The sequence below is a fragment of the Jatropha curcas genome, chromosome 1 (genome assembly GCF_041381405.1).
Source record: "Jatropha curcas cultivar XTBG-Jc1 chromosome 1, XTBG_Jcur_1.0, whole genome shotgun sequence".
Classification (NCBI taxonomy): domain Eukaryota; kingdom Viridiplantae; phylum Streptophyta; class Magnoliopsida; order Malpighiales; family Euphorbiaceae; genus Jatropha; species Jatropha curcas.
Genome location: NC_143151.1, coordinates 2674544 through 2686722, shown reverse-complemented (window position 1 = coordinate 2686722; position 12179 = coordinate 2674544). Strand labels below are relative to the sequence as shown.

At 29.1% G+C, this 12179-nt stretch overlaps 2 protein-coding genes across 8 annotated transcripts; one reads left to right on the top strand and one right to left on the bottom strand.

Annotated features, from left to right (window-relative positions):
• The first annotated feature begins 426 nt into the window (after positions 1–426).
• LOC105628248 (uncharacterized) lies at positions 427–3831 on the top strand. 7 transcript variants are annotated; one of them, XM_020676982.3, is made up of 11 exons: positions 427–672; positions 761–895; positions 1244–1310; positions 1413–1509; positions 2059–2155; positions 2257–2340; positions 2634–2674; positions 2803–2856; positions 2953–3012; positions 3249–3300; positions 3388–3831. In XM_020676982.3, the coding sequence occupies exons 1-11, from the start codon at positions 510–512 to the stop codon at positions 3474–3476; spliced, it is 939 nt and encodes a 312-aa protein (XP_020532641.1). In that variant the 5' UTR covers positions 427–509; the 3' UTR covers positions 3477–3831. The 7 variants fall into 7 exon arrangements, with proteins under 7 accessions (XP_020532641.1, XP_012065021.1, XP_020532643.1 ...); XM_012209631.4 differs by having other exon boundaries at positions 2803–2868; XM_020676984.3 differs by lacking the exon at positions 2803–2856.
• Positions 3832–4701: 870 nt separating this feature from the next.
• Positions 4702–5885, bottom strand: LOC105628249 (uncharacterized). Its single transcript, XM_012209632.4, has 2 exons — positions 5041–5885; positions 4702–4963 (listed from the first exon to the last, which is right to left on the bottom strand). Exons 1-2 carry the CDS (start codon positions 5575–5577, stop codon positions 4892–4894), a joined length of 609 nt encoding a protein of 202 aa, XP_012065022.1. The 5' UTR covers positions 5578–5885; the 3' UTR covers positions 4702–4891.
• Between the last annotated feature and the right edge of the window lie 6294 nt (positions 5886–12179).

The following is a 12179-nucleotide window of genomic DNA, read 5'->3' as shown; positions in this document are numbered from 1 at the left end:
GTTTTGTATACAAATAATTTTATTTTCTCTTGATATTTTTATATTTGGACATATGCTTTTAATTATAAATTTTTAGGTAATAAATAATTTGTATTTAGTTATTTTAAAAATAAAAAACAAAATAAAATTCTTAAAAATTTACACATGCAAGGCTAACCAAACAGTTAGAGAAAATGCCAATTATGATAAGCCGCAACTCCCAAAATTAAAAAATTTTTGAGAATAAGAGAGGGAGTACTAGTTTTGAAACAGTAGATAATAATAATTATTGTTATTTTGGGACCCCTAAAAGGCTAAAACCAAAAGAATCACATATATTGACATGGGCTTCAAAGAGGCTTCTTGATGATTTAGAGCTCCAGTCTATTGGGCTCAAATGGGCTGAAGTAGAAGAACAAGCAAAGGGAAAGAAATAAAGAAAGAGAGGAGAAAGAGAATCATCAAAGTCAGCGGAAAAATAAATCAAGAATCAAATTCAGAGCTCTGGAAGCAGTTTTTGGCGCAGGAAAATGCAACAGTTCCAAGATCAGAAGAACAACAAGGAGCCATTTTTAACTTTAATCTGTCGCTGTACAGTTTCTTTGTTGTTAGTATTGCTTACTCAATTTACACTGTCTCTTGTCCCTCGCTGCTTCTCTACTTCCCCCCTGCTCCTCCAACTCGCTCTTTCAGGTTCCTCAATTATCTCCATTCTTTGGTTTTTCAATTTTTGTCCGTCAAGTTTTTTGGAATTTGCTATAAAGTGTTTTGTATTATACAGTTGTGGTTTTGCTGCTAGTTTTGGTGTTTGGGAGATGGTTTAGGCTGATTCTTGGAGTCTATGCATCAGCTCCAGCTTTCGTCTTCTTCAATATTCTCTTCGTTTGGGGCCTTTATTGGGTTGTCATTCGACGAGGTATTTACATTCTCCATAGCTCATAATATTTTGTTTCTTGTCTAAATTATTCAAATTTGGGATTGCTTTCTATATTAACATGGAACTCATTTCATTTGAAATTGAATGTCGTCTTAAAAAATTTGCAAATGAATATCCATGTTTGGATTAAATATAGAATTCAGTTTTGAATATCTGGCTTTATTAGCTTGTACTCTGTTAAGTTTGGAGTTCATTTGCATACTGTATTTATTTTGTTATAAATTTTACTCAAGCATGACTGGTTACATAAATTTAGAAATTTAGAAACTTAGAATTCCAAGTCATTATTGTGTGTTAATGACTTTCACACTCTTACCTGTTCTGCAGCCATTCCACATCTAATTAGTGCTGTGTTCAGTGGAGAGGTTGTCATGCTGTTCATTGGTTTATGTAGGTAGTTTAATCTCTCCCATTGTTCGGTTGGGCATTGAGAAAAAAGGATGTTGTTGCTTTGTTGTCATCTATATATTAATAAGCAAAATGTTCCTGCTGGCAGTATCTTATCAAGTGATCCTGGTTTTGTAAGTTATGGATCTTCCTATTCAGATAATTGTGATGAAATGAAAGCCCTTGAAGTTGAAGCTCGTAACGAGGTAGTGGGTTTGAATTGAGCTAATTAGTCAAGGCTTTTCGGCTTCAATTATTATTATTATTTTTTTTACCCTTTGAAGTGTTAATAGTTTTGTATGTTTAAATGTAATTTACTCAAAGCTAAGCTAACACTATGCTTTTGATCTGAATGCATGTTAGCTACATACAATTTTAAACTTCTTTTGTTTCTATCTTGTTGGTATTATGAATTAGCAGCTAAGTTTTTCTGTTAACAACAACGAATGCTTAACACTTCAACCTAAGCATAGGGGTCCCTTCTTTTGGCTTTAGAATTTGTGTGCTTCGCAATCGTTGCATGCAAATTGCCAGCTTAATGTTCACTTGAGTTTAAATTTCATGTGCTGTCATGCGGCTGATATCTGTATTATTCATGGTCTGCTATGATCTCTGGCTCTTTTCCTCACCTTCTCCTCAAGCCATTAGCAATTTCTATCCTCTTTATTCCCCACTTTTTAAACTTGTATATTTTCATTTGCTTGCTTTGCTTTCTTCGTAATATGATTAGTCATTAATGTTTTATTGTTTCGCAGGATTCTTTCCAGTTGAAGCGGGTTAGATATTGTAAGATCTGCAAGGCATATATAAAGGGTTTTGACCACCATTGTCCTGCTTTTGGGAACTGTATAGGTGACTATTATGTTAGAATTCCCTATTTGAGATTGATCAAATCCAACAGGTTTCATTTGTAAATGGCCATTTCACATACTTAAGATATCCGCATTGTGCAGGACAGAATAACCATATTCTCTTCATGGTTCTTCTACTTGGATTTCTCAGTACTGAGGCTTCTTACATTTTGTGTTCATTTCAGTGTAAGCTTAACCTGCCTCTCATGTGTTTTCCTTTCTCAATCTAGCTGTTGTTGATCTTTCTTTGTTTGATGTAGACAGCAATATTCCAGGCTATGTTAATTAATAGTTAGAATTTCTTTACAATGTGACTCTAGATTTTGAAGGATACATCTTGGTTTTCTTGTTTCTGGTATTATAGATTTTGAATGATGCACGAAGTAGACTTTATGCATTTAAATTTCCTTATGGTTGAGTACTCATTGAACATCCCACATTCCACAGAACTAAATCTCGTGTTCATGTGTTTTTTCCAGTTGCAAGAGATTCCCATATCTTTGACGGAACTAGGTTTGAGGTAGGCGATTCTGTGCTATAAACTAACTTTTTTTATTAATATCTTGTGCTTCTACAGTACAAGTGATACTCTCTATCTCTCTGCCATTCTTTTTTTCCCCCTTAATTACTGTATATTATTTTTTGTAGAATGGTCTAGGTGGAAGTTTGGTTATTAGCACAATGCTTTTTACCCTTCTCCAAGTACTGTGGCAGGTCTTGTTTGTGTTCGCTTAATGTCCAATTTCTACAATTTTCTTCAGAGCCAGAGTATCTAATATTGATCTGTTCTGTGACTAGGCTGTTTTTATGGCGTGGCATATATATTGCATATGCTTTAACATCAGGACTGATGAGTGGGTAAGTTCCTAAGTGATAATTGGATTAAGAGGGAGTGCCAAATGTATGTGAGTATTCATGTGAGAGAATAGAAGAGTATTTTATTATATGCATATAATTTGAACATACTCTATTGAACAACTGGTCAATCCATGCCTCAGGTTTCATTAAGAGTGAGGAAAAATGTCATCTTCTATAAACATGCAGATTGAGTTTGCAATATCGAATTTTCTAAGCAACACACTCTTTTTCTCCAGATAAACTGGAAGAAATACTCAGAGTTCCAAGTTATTATTCAGTCCCAATCAGGTAAATATATTCCACCGTATTTTTTGTTGCTAATTATCTATAGCATCAATGTCACAAACGAAATCTTGGTATTTTTGGCCAAAGCAGGCGGAAGCTTTGCTCAAATGCAGTTTATGAATCCATACGATAAAGGTATTCTTCAAAATGTAAAGGAGTTTTTTGCAGTTGGAGACTGATAGCACTTGCACATGTTTTGCTCTGCAACATTTCATGGTAGTTTCACTTTTTTCACTTGTGTGCATATCCAAAATCTTTGTTTTTTGTGACAAAGGGGCCTGTAGTTGGTGAATGGAAGATACATTTCAGCTAAATTAGTTACCACTGGTACTTTTTTAACTCAGCTAAAAAAGCATATTTATTAAGCTAACCTCCTTCTGTTTAAATTAATTAGGTTCATGTAAAAGGACACCTGTATAGGAATAATAGAGAATTCTTAGAGGAATTCTATTTCTTGACAGCTTGACATTGTTAAACCAAAATAGATATTTGCTTGGTGTGGAAAAAGAAAATACTTTTATGTTTTAATACCAATTTAATTCTCTATGAACAGATTAAAAATCTTATATAAACACTGTATCTCTACTTTTTCATATGAAAAGATATGAAAAGAAAATGAATTGCAGTGCATCTTTAAAATAAAGAATCCCTTCTCTAATAAACTATGTATGGTTGAATTGGACTTGAAATATTATATTCCTGTTTCTGTATTTCCAACTGTAGTTTGAGATGAGAGTTGCTATGCCTGCAACTTTATGTGCATTGATTATTATCTAACCATGTATGACTTTAACCAAAACAACATCAATTTAATATAGATTTAATTAATTTTAACTTATTGAACTAACTCGTGAGCTCGGCTTGGCACTATAAAGCTGGCTCGCGAGTTAATGACCTCAGTTTGGTAAGCTCATGGAACGAGCTCGAACGAACTTAGCTTGATAAGTTTATCAAACGAAAACGAGTTCGAGCGAGCTTTTATTGAGTAAAGCCTCAAGCACCTCTTGATCTCATCTCATTTACAACCCTAGAAGCAAGGGATATTGGATTATCGGTTTTTAAGTTTTTAATAATGTGTACTTTAGGTTCTACTTGGATTCTGGATTATGTGTTTATAATGAATTTCTGAAACCTGTTACAATAATTTTAGAATATTTTTAGATATATTAACTTATCAATACTAGAAGTCTTGAATTAATGAACTCAACTCATGCTTGTAACCATATGCTAAAATTGGTCTCCAACAAGAATCTGAAAGTAAAAGAATTGTTTTTTTTTTTTTTTAATGCACGTAAACAAGTCTAACAAATTGGACTTTAGAAATGACGATCCATTTAATTTAATGATTTTTTTAAAAAAAAAATTTAAATCATAATTATTGAAAAGAAATATGTACCCAGAAGATTATAAGGAAATGACTTGATTAATTTATGTATAAACTCGCAAAGCTACAAGAGCATTCAAACCAAAAATACATTACACACACACGCACACGCACACACACACATACATATATCATCACATATTACACGTACGAGGATGAACTTATACCTAAACATCTTTTGACTATTTATTTCATTTCACAAATGGAGCATCATTCTTCCCTAAGGAACACATCAGTCAGAACTGTTTCTGACTCCAACGATGCCTTCAATAACTCCAAGCTCTACAAAATGCACAAAGAACGTCACCAATTATATACAACATATAAGAGAAGTCGTTAAATAGAAGAATGTTAATTACCTTGTTGAAATTAACGACGACATTTTTCTCTTCAACAGAGCTAAACTCTCTGATATTAAACTTATTAATAAGAGTAAGAAGAGAAATATCAGACCATGGAGTAATATTCAAACTATCCATCACCATATACTTGGCGTTATCTTCTTTAATATACCCCTTCGTTGGATTTTGACTGGGACTCCCAAAGTATTGCGATGAATGGTATAAAGGTTTAAACTTTGGGAAAAGGAGATGAAAGTCAAGTTGAGAAGAATCCACTCCAGGCTCCAATAGAGATTGTTTAACTGTAGGAGATGGGAAAAAGCTATCTTCTAGGTTTTGAACACTTTGGAGGATATTGGAAAAGGCAACTGATACAAGAGCTTTATTTTCTTGAAGAAGACCAACTATGCAACCCAATGGAAATTGCAGAAGCCCAAACAAGAAGTCTACAAAATCTTTACCTGCCTCTCCACATAATACCTTGTTTGAATTCTTGTCTATAAGAAGCTTCAATCTTATGTTGACATTGATTCCGTTTCCTGAGAGGGAAGACATGGTAGAGTATGTAATATGAGTTCTCTTGCTTATCTTTCAACTTTGGTCTACAAATGCTTACTTATATGGTTTAAATTGACAAGCTTTTAATTTGATGTTAGGGTTATGGATTTGGGCTCTCTCTCAATTCTTTCAAAGATGAGAGTCTTGATGTACTTTTGTGAAAAGGGTACTGGGAAAGTAATTATTGACCGAAAGAGAAAAATGGTATTAGGGTTCTTTAGCTTTTGGTAAAGAGAAAATGGTACGATAAAGTTATGCTGGTGCAATTTGCAGAGTATTTCTGTACCTTCCATTTACATTAATTCTTGCACTACACATAAGCCCTCATCCTCTTGAGGTTTACGATAAATAATTTTTTGTTTGCTTGTGCAATCGCTTTATTGTCCTTATCATCCGCGGAATGTATAAATTTATCTTTATATTTTTAGCGATTATCATTATAATTGCTTTTATAATTACCTAAATTTTAAAAATTTTATAATAATATTATAATTTTACATTTTAATAAAAATTATTATTTTGTCAAGATAAAATGTAAAAGGATAAAATCATAAGTGTATAAAGATATTTTATTTTAACGAAACGTGAAGAAATTTATGTATTAGCCATTGATCATCACATATTGAACTCACACATGATACATGCATGCATGCATAATCTCTATTATATGTATATGATGAAATTTTAGATTAATTAAATAAATTTCATATTATTTTGAATTAGTTCTGAACCTGTGTGATGCATGGATTGTATAATATTATATTTTTTAAATTAAATTAAATGTAATTTTTAAAAAAATTATTTTAATTTATATTTATGTTGCTTTAATTTAAATAATTTTTCAAAAAAAATATTAATGACATTGCTAATTATTTGTAAAAAGGAAGTGAAAAGTTTTTAAAATATTAATGATATTATTAATTTTATTAATTATTTAAAAACTAGAAATATTATTAAATATATTAATTAAATTCTCTATTAATTATATTAAAAATATTTTTTAAAAAATATAAAAATTATTTTGAATTCAATATATTAACATTACCACATAAGTATTTAAATACTCTAAAATGATGCAACATAAACTTTTATGACTCAAATATTTGTATAAATAGATAGATATAGATATCTTAGTAATAATTAAGGGGTGGTGGTTGATTAATATGTTGCCCCCCTACGAAGGAAATACCGATGATTGCTTTATGAGGCTCCATATTGCTTTTTATAAAGCTTTTATAAGCATAAGATAAAGCTTGAATTGATAGCAACATTTTCTATTTAGGTCAAAACATAACGAGGATCTCAAACTATACCACGTAAAGATCTAGATCATTATGATAATCATTCCATGTGTATAGAGCTACATTTTTTTTTTTTTTATTTGAGAGATTTTAAATGAAATTTTTGAATAATTTATGATCCTAATACATGAATCTTGTTCTAATTTTAAAAAAAAAAAAATCTCCTAACTAATTTTACAACACAAAATTGAGCAAATAATAAAAATAATAATTAACAAAAAATAAAATAAAAACTCAATTTATAACTCCATAAAACCTGAAAATCTAAAGCTTCTGCTTATAAAAAAATGTAAAGCAAAGTGGATGATTATTGGAGAGGGCCCAAAATCATAAAGACGGTGAATGCATCTCAAAAAGATAAAAACATTATGAAGAAAAGAAAAATCAGAGCTATAGTCTAATTACATCAATTATGCTTCGAAATTTGAGATTTTTTGTTCTCTCCTGAAGATATTATCCTGCAATCATTTAACACCCGCATAATAATGTCTCAAGAAATTGTAATAGCATTTTCGGACAGCTACTCGGGCGTTCAAAATTTTAAAATATTGAATTTAAATTCACTTTTGAACTGTCGGATTTCGGTTTCTGTGCTGTTCCGATGAATTGACGGTTTCATTAATGATTTCCGGCGATATATATATATTTTTTTAAAAAATCGATTTTAATATTACATATTTCTTTCATACATATTAATATGAGTTTAAAAAATATTGATAAATTTTATTTTAAATAAATTTTAGAATGCTTATACTCGTATAGGAATAAAATTAATTAATTTTACAAAATAATCAAATAAATTATCACTTTATTTTGTTTAAATGTTATTAATTAAATAAATTATAAGAAAATTTTGAAAAATGCTTCAAAATAATATAATTTTAAACTTAGCAAACAATTTAAAAGAGTAAAAAAAAAATAAAAATAATATAAGTTTAGGTTAAATATTTCTCTTTTTTTTTTACCATTTTACTTTTTAGATTTTTAACTTTTAAAGTAAAGTGTATTTTAAAAAAAAAAATCTTAAGTAACGTATATCATGTAGTATAATATTATTGAGACTTTTAGAGATGTATAAAATAGGCTAAGTGATTATCATTTTAAAAATAAAAATAGAAAATTTCTGGTTCGAACCGAATCAGAACTGCCAGTTTCGGTTCATATTTTAACATTCACATGAACCTTAATTGATCCTTAAACTACTGATTCCGATTTAAAATTTTAAACCGCCAAATCCAATTGTCCTACAGTATGGTTCGATTTCAGGTTCGAACCAAACCGGTGGCCATCCCTCAGGCCTATGCTTCTTGGGATTGTGTTGGTGATCTTGAAACGGAGGACATGCAACTCCAAGTCCATAGAAAGCCCAAATTATTTGACTTTGGGCCTACTAAGCACTTTGATGTACTCGAGCCTTCTTATTATTCGGTTATTGTTGGGCCCTGGCCCTCTAGGTAGTGAATGACTTCATCCAGTTGGCAATAAAAGCTATGAACAGTAATTGGTAGCACCTTTTCTTTCACACGCAGCTTTTGAAGGTCTATAAAATATGATAACGACACTTGTATCTTTCTTATGGATCAATAATGCTTTCAAATGCCGAACTCAAACCATTATTTATTTTTATTCAGTAACTTGCCAATGTACTGAATTCAATTAAAAAATAAATCCAATTACTTTCTATATTTATAAATTTCCACTATTGCTTATTAATTATTATAATTTGCTAATTGCTGATATATCTTAATTAATATTTTTTTTTAAAAAAAACTTTATATTAAAATCAAGCATGAGGACATAAACAAATTAAAGTGGCTCCATCGCATTTTGTTTGCTTGTTTTTTTTTTTTTTTATGTCTCAAAATGTTTGTAAGGTTTTTAAATTTAGACATATAAATAATTATTTTTCTCATAATAATCTTTATGATCATTTATTAAATAAGAACTTTTATTAATATCTTCAGTAAGTTAAGGGTAAAAAAATGTAAAATAACTTTTATTGACTTAATATGTCAAATCATGAAAACAAAATAGGACGGAGAATTATTTCTTTCTGATGAATGATTACATCACTTTTTGTGAATTTTTATTCACTGAGAAATAGATGATCAACCCTAGTAATGTAATGATAATGGAAGAGGACCACTTCAATCAAATAAAACCATAAGCAATTTTATCATTCTTGACATAAGAATGGAATAATTTTGGCCAAAAATTAAAAAAAAAAAGGAAAAGAAATTGTCGAATTATAACTACCTAGAGGGTTCCATTTTGGAATCCTATAGTATCATGCACCAAGTTTGGTTGCAATGGCTTTAATTAGGAGATTATATAAACCTATATATAGAGAGAGAATTGACTATTTTAGGAATATATAGAGTCAATCCCAAAAATCACATCACCCAAAAATAGGGAAAGCCAAGTTTCCAAACAGTCCAAAAGTCATAACCAATGGTTTCATAGAGATGTGGTGAATAGAATTAGAATATTGAAGTTGATTTGAGATAGCTTACTTACTCAACAAAGGATCAATCCATAACAATTGGTTCACATCAAAAGCTTCTTACTTAAAAAAGAATCCTTTTTCACTTTTCCTTCACGAGGGTTTATCACCACTCAATGGGTCATCAACTATTCAAAATTTTTATATTAGGTTCACAGAAATCAAAAATTTCAAGCCCTTTAATGAATAAATGAAAGATTTTTTAAAAATAATTACCGTTTTATTTTTTCTCACCTCTTCCTCTAGGTTACATGGTTCAAATACAACGGTAAATGACTATAAATACTTTCATTACAATTAAAAAAATTTATTTTTATTGATTTGATGTATATTTAGAGCCATATATCGAAAATTAGTAAGTCCTTTCTATTAATCATATTTGTAAAATTCGAGATTTTACTCAATTTTTTCCTAAAAATAGGAAACCAATCAAATTAAAATAATTAAATTCTCTAAAAAAAAGTTTAATATAAGAAAAATCAACCCAGTGATTACCATATAGCTATATTTCTATACCTAAATAGATATTAAACCAAATGTATTGCCAAGTGGATCAAATTTTATAGCTTTTATAAAAAATCAGGTGCATGCCTCCTGAGCATTCGATGTGTCATGTGTCAATGGATAAGGGAAACTTCTTTGTCATTTTTATTGATTGGATGATGACATTTTGCCTAACATAGCCTTCACCCTCTCACACAGTACATTAGTCTTATTCATGTGTCATAGGGATGAGTAGTTATACAATTCTATGAAGTGATATTGAAGTCACTTATTGCTAGTGCTTGACATTCAATTAAATTCTAACATTCAATTTAATCCGATCCAATTCGATAAATTTGAAAATATAATGAATTAAATTAAATTAAATCGATTATTTTTAAAATTTTATAAATTGGATTAGGTCATAAATTTATTAGATAAATAAACTTGTAGATCTGAACCAACTTGTTAATAATGACAAATATATTATTTAAAGTTTTTTATATTCTTTATTGTTCATATATGTGTTGTAGGTTCGTCTCAATTATTATATTCTTTGCTATTCTACTTGTTATTACAACAACTATTATCTTCCAATGTTTTATTGATTATAGCATTTTCAATTTATGAATATCAAAATTACAACCAACTTAATGAAAACTTATTTTATTTGTTTCAAGTGTGATTTAAAGTATATTTTACATTATGTTTCTAATGTAAAGATTATTGAATTCAGAAAAAAAGCAAATATTTTTTTTATAAGCAATGCAATATCAAATGTTTCTTAAATTGTTGTTAATAAAATTTTCATCAAATTCCTATTTTTCTATTCTTCTTAATAATAATTTTAGCTGTTTTAGTATGATAGAGTGACTGGGCAACCAACCGCATACTTCAACCTCTTGAAGGTGCTGGACCTTTGGTAGACTATCTTATACTTTGGTCACAACAATTACACCTACCACATACTATATATTTAAAAAATACCCCACATATTGAGATCAAAAATTAGAATATGGTAAATAACTATTTAAGCTTTTAGGTTTGACCGCTTACAACATCATCTAATGTTTATTTAGTAACACACTGATCAATTTCTGAAATTTCATTCCGTTAAACCATTTAAATCCTTCAACCATAATGTTATTTATGCTATTAAATAGTAAATGTGAAGGACCAAATTTAAAATATAAAAAAATATTTAACTCCTAAAATGACATTATTGACATAAAATACCTTATTTGTTGTCATCCCTGAAAATGAATAGGTAGCTGAAAAACGAGAGAAGGGTTATTAAATATGGATTTCCCAATTAAGAAAAAGAGAAGGTTGAGGCTAACTAATCTGCAGGCAGAGAGCAGAGGACAGGTGGGTACATAAAAATAAAGAAATAATAATACTATTTCATATGACAAATTAATCAAACCTAAAGGCTGCTTTCAAATTAAATTCAAGATAAAGCGTGTTTGAATTATTGGTTACGTATGCACATTCTACACGCACTCTTACCTATTTTATTTATTTATTTATTTTATAGTTCAACTTTTCAAACCACCTTAAACAATTTTCAAAATAGTTTTTTATTTTTAATATTTTTGGAGATTAGGTATATATTAATTTTGAACTTATTATATTTATATTTATGTTATATCAATTTTTTTTTTCTTTTAAAACAAATAATTAGATTTTGAATTTAAAGCAAGGTATGTGTTAGATTTTGGTGGTTACAATTAGACACCATATTTCAATAATTAATATCATCAATATATCTTATTTATTTTCTTCATAATGCACACGTTAGCTTACACAAGTTTGTCTGCCTCTTATACCATACAAGCTAAAAGATTAGATTAATTGCATCCAGATTTGATTTGTAACCACCATGTTTAATTTCCATTTTCCTTGAATCTAGTTAAATTTTTTATAATATTTTTCGACTTTTGGAAACAAATGATAAATGAGTTTTATTTTTTAATTTATAAAATTGTTAGCCTAAATAGAAAATTTGAATTTTTTTTTTTTCTTAAGATCAAAAGAGATGGACTTTAAGTATGTTTGGTTTAGATGTTTACATTAACTAATAAGTGATAGCTAGTCACTGATGTTTAGTGGTTAATAACTATTAGTTGATTAATACTGGCTGTTCAGAAAAATTTTAATGGCTGTTCAGAAAAATTTTAATAGTGGTTGCTGTTGAAATTTATATAGTCATTAAAGATTTAATTACTTTTATAAATTATTGTATATCATATACAACCTTTTTTCAATTTTTTAGGTAAATACATTATTTTTTATTTTAACGTGTTATGTAA